This window comes from Pipistrellus hanaki (assembly GCF_964339955.1).
Source record: "Pipistrellus hanaki genome assembly, chromosome: 3".
In the NCBI taxonomy this organism is placed as follows: Eukaryota; Metazoa; Chordata; class Mammalia; order Chiroptera; family Vespertilionidae; genus Pipistrellus; species Pipistrellus hanaki.
The window spans coordinates 130485129-130506166 of record NC_140505.1 but is presented as its reverse complement, the minus strand read 5'-3'; the positions used below and the strand labels follow the sequence as shown (position 1 = coordinate 130506166).

At 36.1% G+C, this 21038-nt stretch overlaps 1 protein-coding gene across 1 annotated transcript in view; it reads left to right on the top strand.

Annotated features, from left to right (window-relative positions):
• The window catches only part of NUP107 (nucleoporin 107), a 47923-nt gene extending 30980 nt beyond the window's left edge, over positions 1-16943 (top strand). The window contains exons 13-28 of the mRNA XM_084878879.1: positions 2047-2137; positions 2287-2363; positions 3884-3943; positions 5128-5273; positions 5389-5437; positions 7535-7604; positions 7920-8038; positions 8701-8739; positions 9050-9200; positions 9515-9627; positions 10456-10558; positions 11025-11185; positions 12204-12329; positions 14361-14474; positions 16096-16263; positions 16584-16943. Of these exons, the coding sequence (XP_084735005.1) occupies positions 2047-2137; positions 2287-2363; positions 3884-3943; positions 5128-5273; positions 5389-5437; positions 7535-7604; positions 7920-8038; positions 8701-8739; positions 9050-9200; positions 9515-9627; positions 10456-10558; positions 11025-11185; positions 12204-12329; positions 14361-14474; positions 16096-16263; positions 16584-16691 (1695 nt within the window). The 3' untranslated portion in view covers positions 16692-16943. The remainder of the gene's footprint in view (positions 1-2046; positions 2138-2286; positions 2364-3883; positions 3944-5127; positions 5274-5388; positions 5438-7534; positions 7605-7919; positions 8039-8700; positions 8740-9049; positions 9201-9514; positions 9628-10455; positions 10559-11024; positions 11186-12203; positions 12330-14360; positions 14475-16095; positions 16264-16583) is intronic.
• Positions 16944-21038: the final 4095 nt, after the last annotated feature.

Here is a 21038-nt window from a genome sequence, read left to right as displayed (position 1 = left end):
GTGATATCATACATCATTTACTCAGAAAATATTTAAGTCCCAGCCATTCTGCCAGGGGTGTGTAAGATACTAGGAAATGTAAGGGCAAACAAAAAGCAGAAAACAGAAAATGATCACATTACTGAAGGCATGAGAAACAAAAACTTTTCAGGCCCCTCTGCATTCATATTACCCCAGTTCATAGGTTTTTGTATTTACTTAAAGCTCTTTTTCTGTATAACTTTTTTTTTCCCCAAAGGTTTTTTTTGTTTTTTTATATATATATTATTGATTTTTTACAGAGAGAAAGGGAGAGGGATAGAGAGTTAGAAACATCGATGAGAGAGAAATATCGATCAGCTGCCTCCTGCACACCCCCCACTGGGGATATTTCCACAACCAAGGTACATGCCCTTGATTGGAATTGAACCGGGACCCTTGAGTCTGCAGGCCTATGCTCTATCCACTGAGCCAAACTGATCAGGGCTGTATAACTCTGTTTAACATAATTGTAATCATAGTATACATTCAGCGTTTGTTTTTCTTTTAACATCTTTATTGAGATATAATTCACCCATTTAAGGTACACACTTGAATGATTTTAGTATAATATTTTTTTTATTGAGGCTATATATAATATATATATATATTGTATATATATATATAATATATACAATATATATATATATATAACAAAATTTGTCCTTTTAACTATTTTTAAGTGTGCATTTCAGTGGCATTAATTACATTCACAACATTGTGAAACCATTGCCTCTATACCCAAAAGTTTTCATCACCCTAAGCAGAAACTCTATTAACTATTATGCAATAACTCCCCATTTCCCTCTTCCCCCAGTGCCTGGTAATCTCTAACCCACTTTCTGTCTCTATGAATTTACCTCATCTAGATATCTATAATAATAAAAGTGTAATATGCTAATTAGATTGGACATCCTTCCGGAAGAAGCTGGGACTGCGAGGGAAGCCAGTGCCAGCAGCTGGGGGAAGGAAGGTTTACTCTTGCACAAATTTCGTGCATCAGGCCTCTAGTTACATATAAGTGGAATCATGTAATATTTGCCCTTTTATGTTTGGCCTATTTCATTTAGAATGTTTTCAAGGTTTTAGATTCAATTTTTAATCTCATTTTTATATAGCATATCAAAACATTTTTCTATGTTTCTACATAGCTTTTATAATTTATTAGTATTTATTTCATAATCTTTTAAAGTCACCAATCCAGAGTAATGTTTGAGATTTTCTTTAATGGGTTGTATTCATTGGGTTTTTTAGGTTCAAGAAACCCAACTCAGTTACTTACAAGAGGGAAATTAATTGGCTCACAGGACAGGGAGGTACAGAGGGTTAAGTCTGGCTTAAGCAGGATTCAGGGACTCAGAAGATGTCATGAGGATACTGTCTCTTGGCTCTGCCTTCTTCTCTGACCTCATTCCAAGAAGTCACTCCTAGCATCTCTGATGGCCGCCAGCAGTTTACATCTTCCTGCCAGCTAGCAATCCAGCAGAAGGAGTGTATCTTTTTCTCAATATCTTAAGCAAGAGCCCTGGGTGGTTCTTGTTAGATCACATGCCTAACCAAAGAGTTCAGACATGGGATTAGGCCTGCTCAAACCGTATAAGCTAAGTTAGAATGGGGAAGAGAAAGTTCCTAAAGAGGTGATGGAACAACAAACACCTATCTATCCTCCTGTCATTGTAAGCTCATTTGGCCACATTTAACATAAAGAAATATTGTCAATAGGGTGAATGAACAATAGCACCCTGTCATTCTAGAAACAATGTTTTTATAATACTTTTACATAAACCAAGGGCTCCATGGAAACCTGTTGATAAGTCCAAAATCAGAGCAAAGGGATAATTAAGAAAAGAAAGGCAGAGAAAATAGTAAGTCATGCATATGGTGATAAAATGAGATCCACATTATCCTTTGTAACATGTCATAAGTTACTTAAACTTATCATACATAGCTTACACTTTTCTATGAAGCATTAGGACTGTGCCAGCACTGCACTGGTTATATGACTAACTGCTCTTCTTGTTTCTGAAGGCACAGCGGCTCTGTAAGCGTTGTGGTCAGGCATGGAGAGCTGCAACGCTTGAAGGCTGGAAGCTCTATCACGACCCTAATGTTAATGGAGGTATTTTAGTAGATTTTATTCTAAGAGGTGGGGACATACAGTTTCTTAGCTCTAAATGCCATTCTTTGTGAAATATAGCTTTTGTTTTTAGAAATCACAGAAAGATTTAATTTTAAACTATGTGTTTTATTTCTTTAACTGTTTTACAGGAACAGAATTAGAGCCTGTTGAAGGGAATCCATATAGATGTATTTGGAAAATAAGCTGTTGGAGAATGGCAGAAGATGTAAGATATAATAAAACATTTACTCTTACTGCTTTTTACTCTAATCAATCGAAGGTGCTGTGATATGCTCACAATAGTGTAAGGTTCTTGCTTTCAAGAACTCCCACTCATATTGAGGAATTGGCAGAATTAAGTACTAATTAGAATTATTCAGGCACTAAGTAATAAGGATTAAAAATAGATATAATTCATCTATTTGTAGGCGAGGGATCGGGACTAAACTGGCAGCTTGACGTCTCTCTCACAATCTGGGACCACTGGCTCCTAACTGCTCACCTGCCTACCAACCTTATCGCCCCCAACTGCCCACCTGCCAGCCTGGTTGCCCCCAACTGTCCCCCCCATCCTACTGTCCAGGTTACCCCTCACTGCCCCCCTCTGCTGGCCTGGTCACCCCTCACTGCCCCCCCCTGCTGGCCTGATCACCCCACTCAGCCTGCTGTTCAGTTGTTTGGTCATCCCTCACTAACCCCCCTGCCAGCCTTGTCTCCCCACTCAGCCTGTTGTTCAGTCATTACTGTGAGGGAGCCCTAATCAATTTGCATATTACCCTTTTATAGAGAGTGGTGAACCATTGAAACCTTGAGGACAAATGGCAGCAGTTTTAAGGTAGTTTGGCAGTGAGAAAATATGTTTATAATTGGTTGGACTAAAGGCCAAGAAACTAGTTAGGAGCCTGTCAGAATTATTCGGGTACTCAGTAATAAGGACCTGTCCTAGAATAATATTGAAAGTGGAAAAGGAGGGAGCAAAAATGGTCAGGACAAGTAATTGGAGACAGAGGCAAAGGAGGACTCAGATAGTGAGTCTCTAAAGTCTCTTGTGTGGATGATAAAACTGGAAGTGCCATTAATAGATTCTGGAAGTAAAATGGAATCATTTAATGAATATAATGAATTCTGTTTAGAAATTTGATACAAACTGATGAGGTTCCAAGTGCTTTGTTTTGATGTTCTTAGGTCAGTATCAGGTAGTATTAGATATTTAGAAACTTTCTAGCTGACAACACTTATACACATTCTATTTGGATTAAATTTGGAATCCATTAGACTTGGTTCTGCTTTTACCCTGTATTTGAAAGTTCAGATGTTTGTCTTTTCTTGAAGATTTCAGCATTGACTATATCATTAGACTAAGGGATCCTCTCTTTTTTTTAATATATATATATATTTTTTTTATTGATTTCAGAGAAGAAAGGAGAGGGAGAGAGATAGAAATATCAATGATGAGACAGAATCATTGATTGGCTGCCTCTTGTAGGCCCCCAAGCATTGAGTCTGCACCCAGGCATGTGTCCTGACTGGGAATCGAACTGTGACCTCCTGGTTCACATGTCGACGCTCAACCACTGAGGCACACCTGGGCAGGATCCTTTCTCTTATTACCCCATCAGATCTTTCACTGAAGTTTAGAAACTATCAAGTAAGTTCAGTTTAGAAGACATTGCCATACTTGATTATGAAAGAAACTGACATGTTAAGAAAAATAAGTTTTCCAAATTTATTTCTATTGTATTTCAGGAGCTTTTTAATAGATATGAGAGAGCAATTTATGCTGCTTTAAGTGGGAATCTCAAACAGGTATGCAATCTATTTTAATTTTTTTTCCTATCTAATGAAATCAGATATATGAAATATTCTAATAATTATATTAATAAATTATAAACTTAAGCTACTTTTTTAAGAGTAGCAATGATAAAAATAATCATGCAGTAGAATGACTCAAGCTGCTTGATATGATGTATCCCATACTCTAAATAATGCTTTAATACATGAAATCAGATTTCAGTTTCTAAGAATTATAAGTTTGATTACAATCTACATTTACTGATGACTTATAGTATGCATAGCTTTATGCAGAATGTACCGCTGAGGCACAGTGACTGAATTGTCTAACAATCCTGTGTGTAACCCCATTACCCCATGCATTTTACAGCCATTTTGAGCTATGCTATATTAGTGGGAATTCTGTCATATAGCAGTATGGGAAATGGTGAACTCAGTATGGAAAAATCTTAATAGTTCAAACTTAGAAGAAGTGGTTTGGCAGGGAGTGGGTGGGTTGTTTGTTATGCTATTTTATATTACAATCTACAATATTTTGTGACTGTAGTGACCTTATAGTCCATATCAATGGATGTAACTGCTTTCCTTGCTTTTTTTTTTTTTTTCCTATTTTTTTATTTATTAAATTATTATCTGTGTACGTATTTTAACATTGGCCCCCCCCCCCATACATACCCTTCCTCCTCAGAGTTTTGTGACCATTGGTTGTACTTATGTGCATGTATACAAGTCCTTCGGTTGATCTCTTATCTCCCCCAGATCTCCCTACTCTCCCTGCTGTAATTTTACAGTCTGCTTGTTGCTTTACTGTCTTTATATCTATCTTTTGGTTTGTCAGTTTATAATGTTTTTTAATATCCATAAATGAGTGAGGCCATGTGGTATTTCTCTTTCATTGACTGGCTTATTTCACTCAGCATGATGTTCTCTAGTTCTATCCAGGTTGCTGCAAATGATGAGAATTCCTTCTTTTTTATGGCAGCATAGTATTCCATTGTGTAGATGTACCATAGTTTTTGGATCCAATCATCTGCTGATGGGCATCTAGGGTGTTTCCAGATTCTAGCTATTGTAGATTGTGCTGCTATAAACATAGGGGTGCATATATCCTTTCTGATTGGTGTTTCTAGTTTCTTGTGCTTTCCTTGCTTTTTGTGTTGACTATGTCTACATGTTTTTGTTTTGGATTGGGGGAAAAGCTTCTTCCTGTCTGTGATACCTGGGAAGACACAGTGTGGGCCTACTTTCGAGTGATGGTGGACAGTCTGGTGGAACAGGAGATCCGGACATCAGTAATAACTCTGGATGAAACAGAAGAACTCCCTAGAGAATATTTGGAAGCAAAGTGAGTTGTTGGTTTGTTGTAGTCATGGTGATTTTTAGTATATTCTAAAGTTTTATTTTGTATTCCTTGTTCATATTAATATTATTTTATCCCTTTCCTGTTCTTTCTCTTGAAGTTGGACCTTAGAAAAGGTTTTTGAAGAACTTCAGGCTACTGATAAAAAGGTAAATATTAATATGAATAGCCGGGACCGGTTTGGCTCAATGGATAGAGCGTCAGCTTGGGGACTGAAGGGTCCCGGGTTTGATTCCAGTCAAGGGCATGTACCTTGGTTGCGGGCATATCCCCAGTAGGGGGTGTGCAAGAGGCAGCTGATCGATGACTCTCTCTCATCGATGTTTCTGGCTCTCTATCTCTCTCCCTTCCTCTCTTTACAAAATCAATAAAATATATTTTTAAAAAAATATGAATAGTTTACATTAACTAAAATAGGAAACAATAACTGCTGTGCTCAGTTTTCCTGTTTATTGACCATCTGTGAATTTCCTGCTCAGATGTTTTACCTATTTTCTATTGTGTTTTGTCTTTTCCTTATTGTATAATGAGTTCTTTGTATAGTTAGTAAGAAAATTAATGCTTTTTCTGTCAAAGGATTATTGCCAGTTTATTATTTTGGAGATACCAGCTAAATGAAAATAAAACAAAAAAGTCAACAAATAGATTTAAATATTGGAAAGGAGGGAAATTTTTCATGGATAAAAGGGTTAATATAGAAACTCAAAACTCCATATAATTAATAAAATAAAAATTTGTTCATCTAAAATTCAAGAAAAACTTACAAAAAAATCATAGCCTTTCTATACTAGTTACAACTAGTTAGAAAAGGATATAGCTTTCCTTCCCAATAGTGCCATTTAAATTATTGACTGAAACTATAAGATACCTAAAAATAAAAGTTAACCAAAGGTTTGAGAACCTTCCTAAAGACAACTATAGAATCTGATTGAAAAACATGATTAGAGCGTCATCCCAATATGCCAAGGTTGCAGGTTCAGTCCCCAGTCAGGGCACATATATAAAGCAGCCAATGAATGCATAAATAAGTGGAACAATAGATCAGTGTTGCTCCCTGTTCTCTCTCCCCCGCCCCCCCAAACACCCCTATGAAATAAGTAAATAGAAATTTAAAAAAAAAACACAGATAAATAGATATACCACATTCCTAGAGAAGACTTAATCATTAATAAATGTCATTCATTCCAAAATAGAAAGCTATTGTTTTAGGAGATTATTTCCAGACAGAAATTTTCCAAATAGAAGAATAAGAAAAAGAAGAAAGATTAGAAAAGAACAATAGTTATGGGATAGTTTTCTTCATAATAAAAATGTAGAGATAACAGCAAAACAGACAATAGTGGTGTGGGGTGCAGGGACAGGCTGGAGGGGGTCAATGAGGAAAGAAAGGGGGACATATGTAATACTTTCAACAATAAAGATTTTTTTTAAAAGGAAAACCGTATAGCATTGACACAGGAACATAAAAGTTCATATGAAATCCAAGTGTAGATGAGAACTTAAATGATATTGGTGTCCTTTCATATTAGAGAAAAATGGATAGTTTATTTAGATTCACAGTATGGGCATGATTGACTTTCCATCCAAACAGAAAACAAAGAAAGATCCCTACCTAATGCCACGTATTAAAATAAATTCTAGATGAAACAGTAGTTCAAATGTAAAAAGAATAAATACTGAAAGAAAATGTGGACAACTAAATAAAAATTTTAGATATTTGACAAAAAAATAACTATTTACTATAAGAAATCCATCTCCCAGTGATCTGTAAATGTTTTTTCCTCCTCTGTTTTCTAATCACTATTTTGATGTTTGTTTGTTTTTTAATTACTCTTAATGCCATGTGCTGAAGAGACTACCCAAAGAATGCTGTTCATGTTGATAGAAATCTTTTATAATTTATTTCACTAAGGCCCTTCCTTTCTGGTCCACCATGGAGTGCCAAGGAAAATAGTAGTAAAATATAAAAATAAAAGTTTAATAATAGCATTCACAGAGATTAAGTTGTTTTATCATAGTTCTCTGCTTTCAGAAATACTGTTCAGTTCTAGATTTATAAGTCTTAAATATATTCAAAGGCAGAATTCATCCCATATCTTATTTTGTTTTAATTTCCTAAAATCTTTCATTTCCAACTTTTTCTTAATATATCTATCTTCAGAAGTTTGACATTTTTAGTTTAACATTGAGTACATACTACAGAATGACCACTAGAAGATTTATGAAAAATGTAAAAATTTTTTCAGAGAGTTCTGGAAGAGAATCAAGAGCATTACCATATAGTTCAAAAATTCCTTATTCTGGGAGACATTGATGGTAAGATAATATAATTTATTTTACTTTGTATGAATTTCTTGTTTTCTTACAATAATGTTTTAAAAGTTGTCAAAGCAATGCATATGACTTACCTCATCTTTTAATCTGTAGAAATGTCAGTCTATTTAAATGCAACTATCTACTTAATTGTTATAAGATCAAGTTTGGATTTCATACAGTGACTGTGTTATGTGATGGTTATTAACAATGAGATTGTGACTTCATAGTACTAGAGGGATGTGGTAAATGTTCTTAGCATTATTTTTTGTTTTGTTTTTATGCCTATTTTTGAATCTTTGCTTTGATGGTTTGTAGGTTTGATGGATGAGTTTAGCAAATGGCTTACCAAAAGCAGAAATAATCTACCTGGACACCTCCTCCGCTTCATGACTCATCTCATTTTGTTTTTTCGCTCGCTGGGACTGCAGACAAAAGTAAGTAAAAGTGAACCACTTACCCTTCTCTGGAAGGCTGACGCTTTACACCTGTCATCAGGAAAACACTGCTTTTTGTTGTGGTTTTCTAGAATTGGTGATGGGGGTGCCAGAGTCTTCTGTACAGTCTCCCTGTGGGTGACCCCTTAGGGTTCTAATCTGTGGCGCAGGATGCTGATGTTCATCTGGTTTCTGGTAAATTCGGAACTTTAATCCTCAGGAATACCCAGCTCTGAATCAACCAGCTAAGCTAGCTGAACCAGACTAAATTCTACATGAGACTGTAAACTTTGTTTTCTTTTTCTCTTTTCCTAAAAGATTAATAACATTTTGGTTAGAGTACATGTAGGAGGCAGAATGATACAGTAGTTAAAAGCTTGGGTTTTAGAGTAAGAATCCCGGGTTTACAGCCTTACCCAGCAGCTTACAGTTTTATAATTCTGAGAAAATAAAACCTCCATAGGTATTAGTTTCTTCCTCTGTAAAATGTGAATAATAGTAACTACTCACAAAGAATATGGTATGGTTAAGTCAGGCAATGAGCTTTACTAAGCACTATTGAATCATTAAGTCATGAAGTAGCAGAATTTTTATTAGATATATTGCTGATACACATAGGCAGTTATGTTTATAATTGAATTATATCTTTTTTTCCTATGAAGGAAGAAGTTTCCATTGAGGTCTTAAAGACATACATACAGGTAAAACTTTAAAAATCCACAATATGGTTCTTTTTTTATTTTTACTTTTTACTATTTTAATGAAAAAGAATGACAATATTTTAATACCCAGTCGCAGGAAATTCATTAGAATCCATAAGAAATTAGAGTTCAAAATTATTATGTTTAGCAGCACAAATCTATGTTTGTATGAATTTCTCCTAAATATGTTTGAAATTCTGAAACGAACTTGTTTGTTTGTTTGTTTGAAACGAACTTTTAAGAAAAGTACAATTGATCCTAAAACTTTTGTTTAACTGGTTACAAACTTTGATCTTTTTCTGTTTTTTAGCTTTTAATAAATGAGAAACATACAAATCTTGTAGCATTTTATACCAGTCATTTGCCTCAAGACCTCGCTGTTGCCCAGTATGCATTATTTTTGGAAGGAGTTACAGAATTTGAGCAGCGCCATCATTGCCTGGAGCTGGCTAAAGAAGCAGGTAAGAATGATTGAGAACTTCATGTATTGGACTTTGTAGGCAAATTATTTTGATTTTAGTAACATTTATCCTTCTACTTTAAAATTTTATTTCTCTTGAGAGAATTTCAGTGAAATTCTTTTTTAGGAATAAGATACATTGTAACTCATGTATAAAACATCTTTTAATTTTGGCATTTTAAAAATAATATGTTTCATTTTATGTTATATTTTTTAAAAATTGTTATCCCAAATTTACCAAATTAATGTATCTGTTTAGAGAATGTTAGTGAGAATAATTAATTCTTGCTTTTGTTTCTTCAAAAAATTCTTTAGATCTGGATATTGCTACTATAACAAAAACTGTAGTTGAGAATATTCGAAAGAAAGATAATGGTGAATTTAGTCATCATGACCTGGCCCCAGCCCTGGATACTGGCACTACTGAGGTAATATGAGGTGGAAGGGAAGTGCTGTGCTTTGGTGAACTTCTACCTTAAAATATTCTGGCTTTTTTTTTTTTTTTTCCTAAAGAATTTTGTTTTGTCAGCCAAGCCTTTTAAATTATAAAAATTGGGAGCAAGCTTAAGGTCTTATGTAAGGGCTTACTTGTATTATTAGTATATTACAGGAAGCTTAATAGAAAAAACCTCAGCATTGGAGATATATATATATATATATATATATATATATATATATATATATATATTATTGATTTTTTTTACAGAGAGGAAGAGAGAGAGATAGAGAGTTAGAAACATCGATGAGAGAGAATCATCAATCAGCTGCCTCTTGCACACCTGCTACTGGGGATATGCCCGCAACCAAGGTACATACCCTTGACCGGAATCGAACCTGGGACCTTTCAGTCCGCAGGCTGATGCTCTATCCACTGAGCCAAACCGGTTTCAGCTGAGCATTGAATTTTTGCTCATCAGGCTATTCTAGATACTAACCCTTATGTAGCTTTCTTATTACTATTTTCAGAAAGGAATGAAAGTTTTGTCTAGGAAAGAAAATAAGTTTAGAGTAATATGTAAAGGAATCACTGTCAAGTTGGTGGGTTATATAATATATAATTCCAGGTTCTCAGTCCAGTAATTTTTTCTGTAATTTAATAAAAAGCTATTAAATGTGAAAATATACATTTTTGTATAACAGGAGGGAAAATGATGTTCACTAAAGTGCAGGTATAAGTTAATTTTACTAATTTGCAGAATATCTTAGAAAATAATAAAGTTGATGTTTTGTTTTTTCTTTTTCAATTAAATGAATAGGAGGACCGTTTAAAAATTGATGTAATTGACTGGTTGGTATTTGACCCAGCACAAAGGGCAGAGGCATTAAAACAAGGCAATGCAATAATGAGAAAATTCTTGGGTATGCTATATTTTTTATATTCTTTTTTTATTTTTGAAGTATTTGTTTAAATTTATATATTCTTGAATTTTGTGTTTTATTTTTCTAACCCTTCCAATAAGGGAGGGTACAAAACAGCCTCTCCTGTACCTGATGTTATGAAACAAAATGTTTACAGTGAATTTCAACATCCTACTCAATTCTGCATATAATCTCAAGGCTTTGAAAAATGTAATCCTTTTTTTTAAGACACAGAAGTATGTAAAAATAACTGTATTTAATAAATCCTTTTGTAATTATGTCATTGAAGTAAGGAAAAATTCCTGCCATTAGATAGAAAGATCACCCAGACCTTTAAATATGTTGGTACCTGAAATACAATAGTTACAGCTCACTGTAAAAGCTGAAAACTAATTTTTAGACTTCCTTTTATAAACCATTGTACAGAAATCTACATATATTGAAAATGTTTGTATCTTTTTCACAGCATCAAAAAAGCATGAAGCTGCAAAAGAAGTATTTGTGAAAATTCCTCAGGATTCTATAGCAGAAATCTATAATCAGTGGGAAGAACAAGGAATGGAAAGTCCACTTCCCCCTGAAGATGATAATGCTATCAGAGAATATTTGTGCATTAGAGCTTATTTGGTGAGTTTGTAAAGAAGACAAATGTGCCTATCTTCATGATGATTTTTCTGATTTACTCTCAGACTTTGAACTGTTTCCAGAAATGGTAATTGGCTCTTGAGACTGTGGTACTGACTGACCCACATGGGCATTGAAGTCATGACCTTGTTTTCATTAGCATGAGCTGCTAATTAAGAACATCTCACATAGCACATAGTGTATGTGATATCTGTAACTTAAGTTTTCTTAAGATTCTTTGAATGTTTTGTCTTGACTTTAATATTTCTGTTTTTGGCAATAACTGAGGAAAGCAATATATTCTCTATTTGTTATGACTAAAATAATAACAAGCTCATTCAAAATCCATTCAACAAATAATGAACTGATTACAGTGGGCTATGTTCTAGGGCTAAATCTATGGATGACTTTCTGTCCTTGCTTCTAAAAACTAATAAACCAATAAAAAAGACAGTAAGCATATATACATCACCGAGTAATAACATTACAGAGTGACAAATGTAAGTACACATGTGATCAGGATGCTAAGATAGGAATAAGTGCCAGAAAATACATATCTATATATATATAAAAGCATACGTGTTACCATTCTGACCAGATGACAGGCCAGTAGCTATAACGCAAACTGGCCACCAGGGGTAGATGCTCAATGCAGGTCAGTGCGCTCCCACAGCCAACTTCCCACCCACTCCCAGCCAACTTCCCGAGGTTTTGATCGGCTCCAATCACCAGCCAGGCTGAGAGACACCACCACCACCACCACCATCACCATCACCACCACCACCCCCCCTCTCCGGTGTATGAATTCGTGCACCAGGCCTCTACTATATAATATAAACCTTACTGGTGTTTGTCACTCAACAAAACATTTATTCCAATGATTATTTTGCATAAAAACAAAATATTAAAGTTTTATTTCTTGATGCTACAAAATTATTTCTAAGAACCAAATTTGAAAAACTGTTGAACATATGTGAAAACTTTTCTTTTTTTGTATTTTTCTATTTTATTTCATTTTTAGGAAGCCCATGAAACCTTTAATGAGTGGTTCAAACATATGAATTCAGCTCCACAAAAACCTAGTTTGATACCTCAAGCAACCTTTACTGAGAAAGTAGCTCATGAACACAAAGAAAAGAAATATGAAGTAAGTTGAATTTAGCTAAAACCTGTGTATTGCACCTTAACATACATGCTGTATACTTTAAGAGGTCATTTTTCAGCAGCTATATTCCTATTATAACAGGTGATCTTGCTGTTTGTGTTCTACTTTGAAAAAGAAAAAACAACTTTCTGTTCATTAGTTATTTTTCTGTAGAGAATTAATTAGACCTAAAATCTGCCTTCAGGTGATAGTAATATTCATGTACAAAGCTAATATTTTAGTGTTTATTGCAGTTAGTAAATATAGTCTGTTGATGTTTATTTTTATATTTGGCTAACTGAATATCCACACTTTAAAACAGTGATTTTTCAACAGGTGTGCCACAAGAATTTTAAAAACATGTAATACCTGACTATTTAGTCAGGGGCACTGACCTCTTTTTCCTTAAATTGTCAAATAAAAAAATGACAACAGCCAACACAACAATGGCCATGAGGTGTGAATGCCCTATCTTGAATCATATAGATCACATGTGTCAAACACAAGGCCCGCGGGCCAAATCCAGCCCGCCAGGCCTTGCAATGTGGCCCGCACCGCGCTGTCATCACTGCACTCCGCTGTCAGTTTATGACATTGTCAGTTTATGGTTCAGTGAACCATTCGGCCCTCGATTTAGGCTGGATTTTAGATTTTGGCCCCTTCTCTGATTGAGTTCGACACCCCTAATATAGATCATATAATAGAGTTGTATCTTATTGATCATGTTGCATAATAAGGTTGCATCTGATTGGATAATTCTTTTTTTTTAATCTCATCCTGAGGATATGTTTATTAATTTGAGAGAGAGAGAGAGAGAAACATCGATTGGTTGTCTCTTGTACGTGCCCCAACAAGAGACAGAATCCACAACCTAGGTATGGGCCTTGACCATGAATCAAACCTGAAGCCATTTTTGGTATACAAGATGATGTTCCAACCAACTGAGCCACACCAGCTCAGACTGATTGGTTAATACTTGGTATCAGAAATCCTCTTATACAAGTATAGGCATCTGACTTCTTTAAAATATAGAGAGGGAGCCGAAACCGGTTTGGCTCAGTGGATAGAGTGTTGGCCTGCGGACTGGAAGGTCCCGGGTTCGATTCCGGTCAAGGGCATGTACTGTGGTTGCGGGCACATCCCTGGTGGGGAGTGTGCAGGAGGCAGCTGGTCGGATGTTTCTCTCTCATCGACGTTTCTAGCTCGCTCTCTCCCTTCCTCTCTGTAAAAAATCAATAAAATATTTTTAAAAAAATAAAAAATAAAAATAAAATATAGAGAGGGAGAGAGAGCTAGAAATTTCAATGATGAGAGAGAATCATTGATTGGCTACCTCCTGCACACCCTACAGGAGGCAGGGAATCAAGCCTGCATGTGCCCTGACCGGGACTAGAGTGGTGACCTAGTTCCTAGGTCGACAGTCAACAACTGAGCACGCTGGCCAGGCTAGGCACTTGATTTTTTTAAAAGTCACTTTGGAGCAAAAATAGTAATAACTGCCGGGACTGGTTTGGCTCAATGGATAGAGCGTCGGCCTGCGGACTGAAAGGTCCCGGGTTCAATTCCAGTCAAGGGCATGTACCGTGGTTGTGGGTACATCCCCAGTAGGGGGTGTGCAAGAGGCAGCTGATCGATGATTCTCTCTCATCGATGTTTCTAACTCTCTATCCCTCTCTCTTCCTCTCTGTGAAAAATCAATAAAAAATATATTTAAAAAATTTTAAAAAGTAGTAATAACTTTCTTTTTTGGTAAATCAATAAAAGTTGTACTCTTTTTTTGTCAGATGGGCAAAACTATAGTTTTGGTGTGCTATAGGATTTTAGTAATTGGTTTATGTGTGCCATGAGATGAAAAGGTTGAAAATCGCTGCTTAAAAATGATGTTCCAGGGGGGGCAATGGAAAGATATGTACACATATAATACCTTATTTAAAAAAAAAAAAAAAAATGATCCACATATATGTTCCTGTCTATACAAATACATTATTTAGCGGTTTTCATCCATGATATATTTGCCTTATGTTTGTTTTGCAGATGGATTATAGTATTTGGAAAGGGCATTTGGACGCCCTAACTGCGGATGTGAAGGAAAAAATGTATAATGTCCTGTTATTTGTTGATGGAGGCTGGATGGTAGATGTTAGAGAGGTAAGCTGTATGTATTGTTTGTAGCTAAAAGCAAAAAACAAGTTTGTTTTTTAAAATACATTTTTATTAATTTCAGAGAGGGAGAGAGAGATAGAAACATGAATAATAGAGAGAATCCTTAATTGCCTACCTCCTGGATTGAGCCTGCAACTCAGGCATGTGCCCTGACCAGGAATGGAATCATGATCTCCTCGTTCATAGGTTAACGTTCAACCACTGAGCCATCCTGGTTGGGGGTTTTTTTAGGTTTTTTCTTAGGGTTGGTTTTTGTTTTTTTGTTTTTTTTCTGAATAGGAGCATCTATACTTCTGATATAACCTTTATTCTTATAACTGAACATCCCATAATTTAAATTAGCTAGAAAATGAAAATATTCGACTCTTGGGTAAACTACACTGAGTGGCCAGATTATTATGATCTCTGAACGCATAATAATCTAGCTACTCTGTGTGTGTGTGTGTGTGTGTGTGTGTGTTTTAGAGACTCGGTGCATGAATTCGTGCATGGCCAGGGGGAGGGGACAAGGGCGGTTGGGGACAATTTGCACATTAGCCTTTTATTATATAGAATGTACACTGAGTGGCCAGATTATTATGCATTCAGAGATTATAATAATCTGACCACTCAGTGTATTTCTTTAGATTTAATATGTTCACTCAGGATACTAAAATCTAACTTTTAAAAATTCTATACCTAAATTTTTTTTAAATTTTTTTTATTTAATTTACTGGTTTTTGAGAGAGAGAGGAAGGGGTAGGGAAGAGAAAAACTTTGATTTGTTGTTCACCTTATTTATGCATTCATTGGTTGATTCTTTTATATGTCCTGACTAGGGATTGAACCCAAAACTTGGCATATCAGGATAACACTCTAACCAACTGAGCCACCTGGCCAGGGCCTGCACCTAAATTTTTAATTACACATGTGTTCAACTCAGTTTAGGGATATGAAGATAAGTTTTAGTAGCATGAATAACCCTATATAATAAAATGCTAACATGCAAATCAACCAAACGTTGGAATGACCAGTGCTATGACTCACACTGACCACCGGGGGCAGATGCTCAACACAGGAGTTGCTCCCTGGTGGTCAGTGAGCTCCCACAGGGGGAGTGCTGCTCAGCCAGAAGCCAGGCTCCCAGACTGCTAGAGGGTGCAGGCCTGGCTGAGGGGACCACACTCTCCACCCCTCCACCACCACACTCTCCACCCCTCCACCACACTCTCCACCCCTCCACTCCTCTGCAGTGCACTATTTTTGTGCACCTGGCCTCTAGTACATATATAAAGCAGTGACTCTCACCTCTGAGCTGTCCATTTAAATGACCTGGGAAGCTTTTAAAAAATACTCAGTTCTACACCCACAGTTTCTAGTTTGATTAGTCTAAGGTAGGGCTGGGTTTTTGTTTCGTTTTGTTTTTTTAACTGCCTAGAGTTTTAATGTGTAGGCGGGGTTGAGAATCAGTTATGAAAGTACTAAATGCCATGAGAAACACACATATTGAGTATTCTGTAAATTCCAGAAATAAAAAGGTTACTTCTACCTGGAAGATATCTGGACAGGATGCTTGAAAGGTAATCATTTTTAACAACTTTGTGGCTATATTTATGTCTGTCTGTAGGATGCTGAAGAAGACCATGAAAGAACACATCAGATGGTTCTACTGAGAAAGCTTTGTCTGCCAATGTTGTGTTTTCTGCTTCACACCATTTTGCATAATACGGGTCAATATCAGGAATGCTTGCAGTTAGCCGATATGGTATCCTCTGAGCGCCACAAACTGTATCTGGTAAGTTCTATTGCATTTGCGCTTTTATGTTTTAGTAATTTGGTCAGCTATACTTAGATTTTCTTAAATAATCTCATTTTAATGATTTTTGTTTTGTTTTTCAAAATATGTATACATTCCTAAGCAGGTAGAAGTATATATACTGGCTCAGAGAAATAGCTTTGAAAATTCCTAACCATGCTAACATATTGGTCTCTGGCTACATAAATATTAAAAAATAATTTATTCTTGTATTAACCTAATCAGGTTGATTAGTTAACTATAAGTTCCTACTCTTCTTTGTTCTCATTTTTAACATTTTTCTCTTTTTTAAAAATCAGGTATTTTCTAAGGAAGAATTAAGGAAATTGCTACAGAAGTTAAGAGAATCCTCTTTGATGCTTCTTGATCAGGGACTTGATCCATTGGGATATGAAATTCAGTCATAATTAATCTATTCTGTGTAATATTACTAATTTCCATCATAAATGGGAGTTTTTTGTAAAATATACATTTTTGTAATTACTGGGGGTTTTCTTTTGCATTATCATGGTGAGAAATGTTTTTAAAATGTACACATTTGAATTTTGTACTTTTCACAATATTATGGTGACACTGAATTCTAGTGTATTATATCAGTATTTCTCTGTGTTTATTAATAAAATTATATAAAAATAAAAATTTTCTTTTCTTACAAATTCCAAGATTGTTTCTGTTATGTAATAAGTAATTAAAATTCCTATTATTTCACTTTTTTCCTATGATCATAAGTACTCTGGTACCTTAAAATTATGAAGAGAATGGAAAGTAGATTTAAGCCAGGTATGTAATTTCTCATAATAAAATTTAGTATTTTTAAAAATATTACAGATAAGAAGATGAATATAGGAAGAATGTTTTCTAAAATAACATTAAGCTATTATTTTCTTTATTTTGAAGCATTTCTAGTTTATTAACTCTCAGCAAACCTGCCACTGAAATGGCACGTATGCAGACTAGGTGTGAGACCCGACACAGAGTAAACTGAATAACTTTAGGAATGCAAAACAAGTGAAATCTAATCCATCCTTTTAGGAGGGGAAATACTATCTTACCTAATAATAGACAAACATGTTGCCAAAACCGGTTTGGCTCAGTGGATAGCACGTCAGCCTGTGGACTGGAAGGTCCCAAGTTCAATTCTGGTCAGGGGCATGTACCTTGGTTGCGGGCATATCCCCAGTAGGGTGTGTGCAAGAGGCAGCTGGTCGATGATTCTCTCTCATCCTCTCTGTAAAAAATCAATAAAATATATTTAAAAAATAATAATAATAATAATAGCCAAACATGTAAATTGTACCTCTGCTATGCCCACAGGCAATCAGGAGTGATATACAAATTAACCCAACAAAGATGGCAGTTAATTTGCATACACAGGTGCCAAATGATGGGGCAGGTGGGCAGGTCTCTCAGGGCCTCTGGGCAGAGTGGGAAGACGGGTCCCCAGAGCAGAAAGAGGAAGTTCCAGGCTGGAGCAGAAAGGGGCTGGGCCGGAGTGGAAAGGGTGCTGGCAGCCAGGGAATGAAAAGCCCGTTCTAGCACGAATCTTCATGCATCAGACTTTAGTCAATATATATTGTAAATGCCATCAGTCTGAGCAGGAAGAAACTATTTCCAGCTAAAAGGTCTCTGAGGAAGTTGAATTTGTGCTGGGATTTGAGTAATGCACTCAATTTGCGAAAGCAAAGTTAAAGCACAAGAAGGGTGAGCAAGGCCACAAAATAGTACTGTATGTTTATGAATCAGCAAATATGCCACATTGACTATAGTGTAGGATTTATAAATGGGAAGAGACAATAGGAATCTAATAGGAAACATGGTCCAGGTCAATAACTCCCCAAACTGGCTATTATATAATAATTGGAATTGTTAAATATGTATTTATTGATGCCACCTCTAGAGATGGGGGGCCTGCTTGGGAGGCCTGGAATGGCGTCATAGAATTTGTATTTTGTAATAAGCTATGGGTGATTTCTAAATAGTTAAGTTTGAGTCACACTGGCTTACATCAGAAATGGGTATTGGTCCTCCTGAGCCTAAAGCAGACAGCAGTATACTGTTGATTATAATAGAGGCATGGCCTCTGCCTCATTATCTAGCTAAAGCGATTCAAAGATGAAATATTTACTTATCCAAACCTCTTTAATTTTTATATCTTACTATTTATCCATTTTAAAATGAGGTAGAGCCAAAACCGGTTTGGCTCAGTGGTAGAGCGTCGGCCTGTGGACTGAAAGGTCCCGGGTTTGATTCTGGTCAGGGGCATGTACGTTGGTTGTGGGCACATCCCCGGTAGGGGGTGTGCAAGAGGCAGCTGGTCGATGTTTCTCTCTCATCGACGTTTCTAGCTCTCTCTCTCCCTTCCTCTCTGTAAAAAATCAATAAAAAATATATTTTTAAAAAATAAATAAAATGAGGTAGAGCCATATGAAATGATAAGCAAGAGTAAATCTAACAAAACATGTATAGGATTTGTATGTTGAAAACTACAAAATACTGATGAACGAAACCAAAGAAGTGTAAAATAAATGGAGAGACATGCCATGTTCATTAACTAGAAGACAACATGGTAAAGATATCCCTTCTCAAGTTGACATTCAGATTTAACATAATTCCCATCAATAGTCCAGCAAGAAAATAGAGTGCATATTAGTTGGGATGATTCAATTAATATTAATTTTCTTAGGTATAATAATGGTATTGTAGCTAAGTAGGAGAGATACATGCTGAAATATCAATGAAAGGTCATGAAGTCTGCACTTTAATTCTAAATGGTTTAGGCTGTAATATATAAGTTTACAAAGATAAAACAAATACAGCCAAATGCTTACTAGTGAATCTACAGAAAGGGCACAAGAATGTTTATTATACTAGTCTTAACTTTCCTATAGATTTAAAATTTTTCTAAATGAAAAATTTGGGTGGAGTTTGAGAAATTGTGACAGAATAGAATATCTATATGGAAAATAAACTTGACCCCCACTTTATACCATAACTGTCCCTAGGAGAATGACTAAACAAATTGTGGTATCCTAAATAATTGCGAGCTAATATGCAAATAGTTGTCACGCCCTCATGCCATAATGACTCATACACTCAACACTGGGGAGAGGAATGGGAGCCAGCCAGGCTGCGGCCAAGGAGAGGGACAAGCCACCCATCCCACGATCCTGGGCACCAGCACCTGTGGCTGCAGCCCAGGTGAAGCCATCCACAGATGGTCCCCTGTGGCTGTGGCCAGCCCTAGTGAGACCGGCCTGGGTCCTGGGTGCCTATGGCCAGCCAGAGGAGGGAATCCTGGGTTCTGGGTGCAGGGCGAGGCAGAGGCGGTTAGCGGCGATCAGGTCAGCAAAGGAGCAGTTAGGGGCAATCAGCCGGTAGGGGAGCTTACCATACTGTTTTAACTTTGCACAAGTTTTTCCATAACAAAAAGGAAGAAAATGGGTTAGGGAGCCAGAGAAATTTGGGTTTGGACCTTATCCTCATCCCATTTTAGCTGCAAGGAAACATCCATGAACCTCTATTTTCAACATGTAAAAATGAGAGTAAAATAATCACATGTCAGGTTGATAAGAGTTAGGGGGTCTGTGCTTTGCTGAAGGAAATAAAGAAAGCCACTTAACCAACTAAACCAGCCTGGAGAACAAGTCTGAAATAGTGGGAAACTGGATGGAGGTCAAAGATGGCATCAGACTAAGGGAGGCCTTGACAGGCAGCTGGAATCTGCAAGATATTTTTAACTTTATTTAATGATGTCGAGTTACTTATATTGTTAATAGTTAACTTAGAAACATATAATAAAATTTCACTAAGGACAGAACAAATAAGTGGACTTTAAAAATTACTGTTATTATTTTTAGCCTGATGACACATGATTTCCCTGGGAAACAACACTCTGGTTCTTATAAACTATCATTTTTGGGGGAGTGAAAAGGGCATGGAACTCATTGAATGTGTCAAATTGGGTTAACTGGATATGTTAAACTATGAGTTCATAAACTTTTTAAAATACAGTATAAGAGAAACAGAAGAATGATAAAAATATAACTTACCATCCTGCTAAGATTATCAGTCCAAATCTATAATCACTAGGAGACAACCAAGATAGGCTAATTAAAGCCTAGGCTTTTAATTGGAAAGCAGGTGAGGGTAAACATGATAAATCCTTGATCAGGTAGTGGTCTGTAGGTCCAAACCGGAAGGGAGGATGGCAATATAAATATACAATGGAAAAGCACATAACACAGTATGATGACAGAGTTTGGTGATTTGATAGGGAAAAAAGCATATCAGAAAAATCATGTTAAGAAAGCTATACTTTAGACTTTGCCTAATTAACTACGCTCATTCTCAAATGTTAGTTTGAGTCATTTCTTGGGGGAAGACTTTGACCACCTTTGCCTCCCCAAGTTTAGATCAAATTCTCATACATTCATAGGACCATATTTTGTTCACAACATTCATTTATTATGGCTTATAATTGTTGGTACCAGGTTTCTCTCCCTAAGTTCTGTAAGAAAGGGTCTGGATTGGTTTTACTCTCCATTATCTCCAAGTGCCAAATACAGTGCTTGGCACAAAGCAGGTGCTCAATATCTGAATAATTCTTAAATTAAAATTCAGACTTAGGAAATAAGGACAGTGAGAATATTACATTATCCGGAGGACTGCAGGCAAAGCTATTCTTTAGGGGAAAACACACAGCTTTGAATCCTTTAAACAAACTGAACATTCATATTCAAGAGATTAGGGGAGGA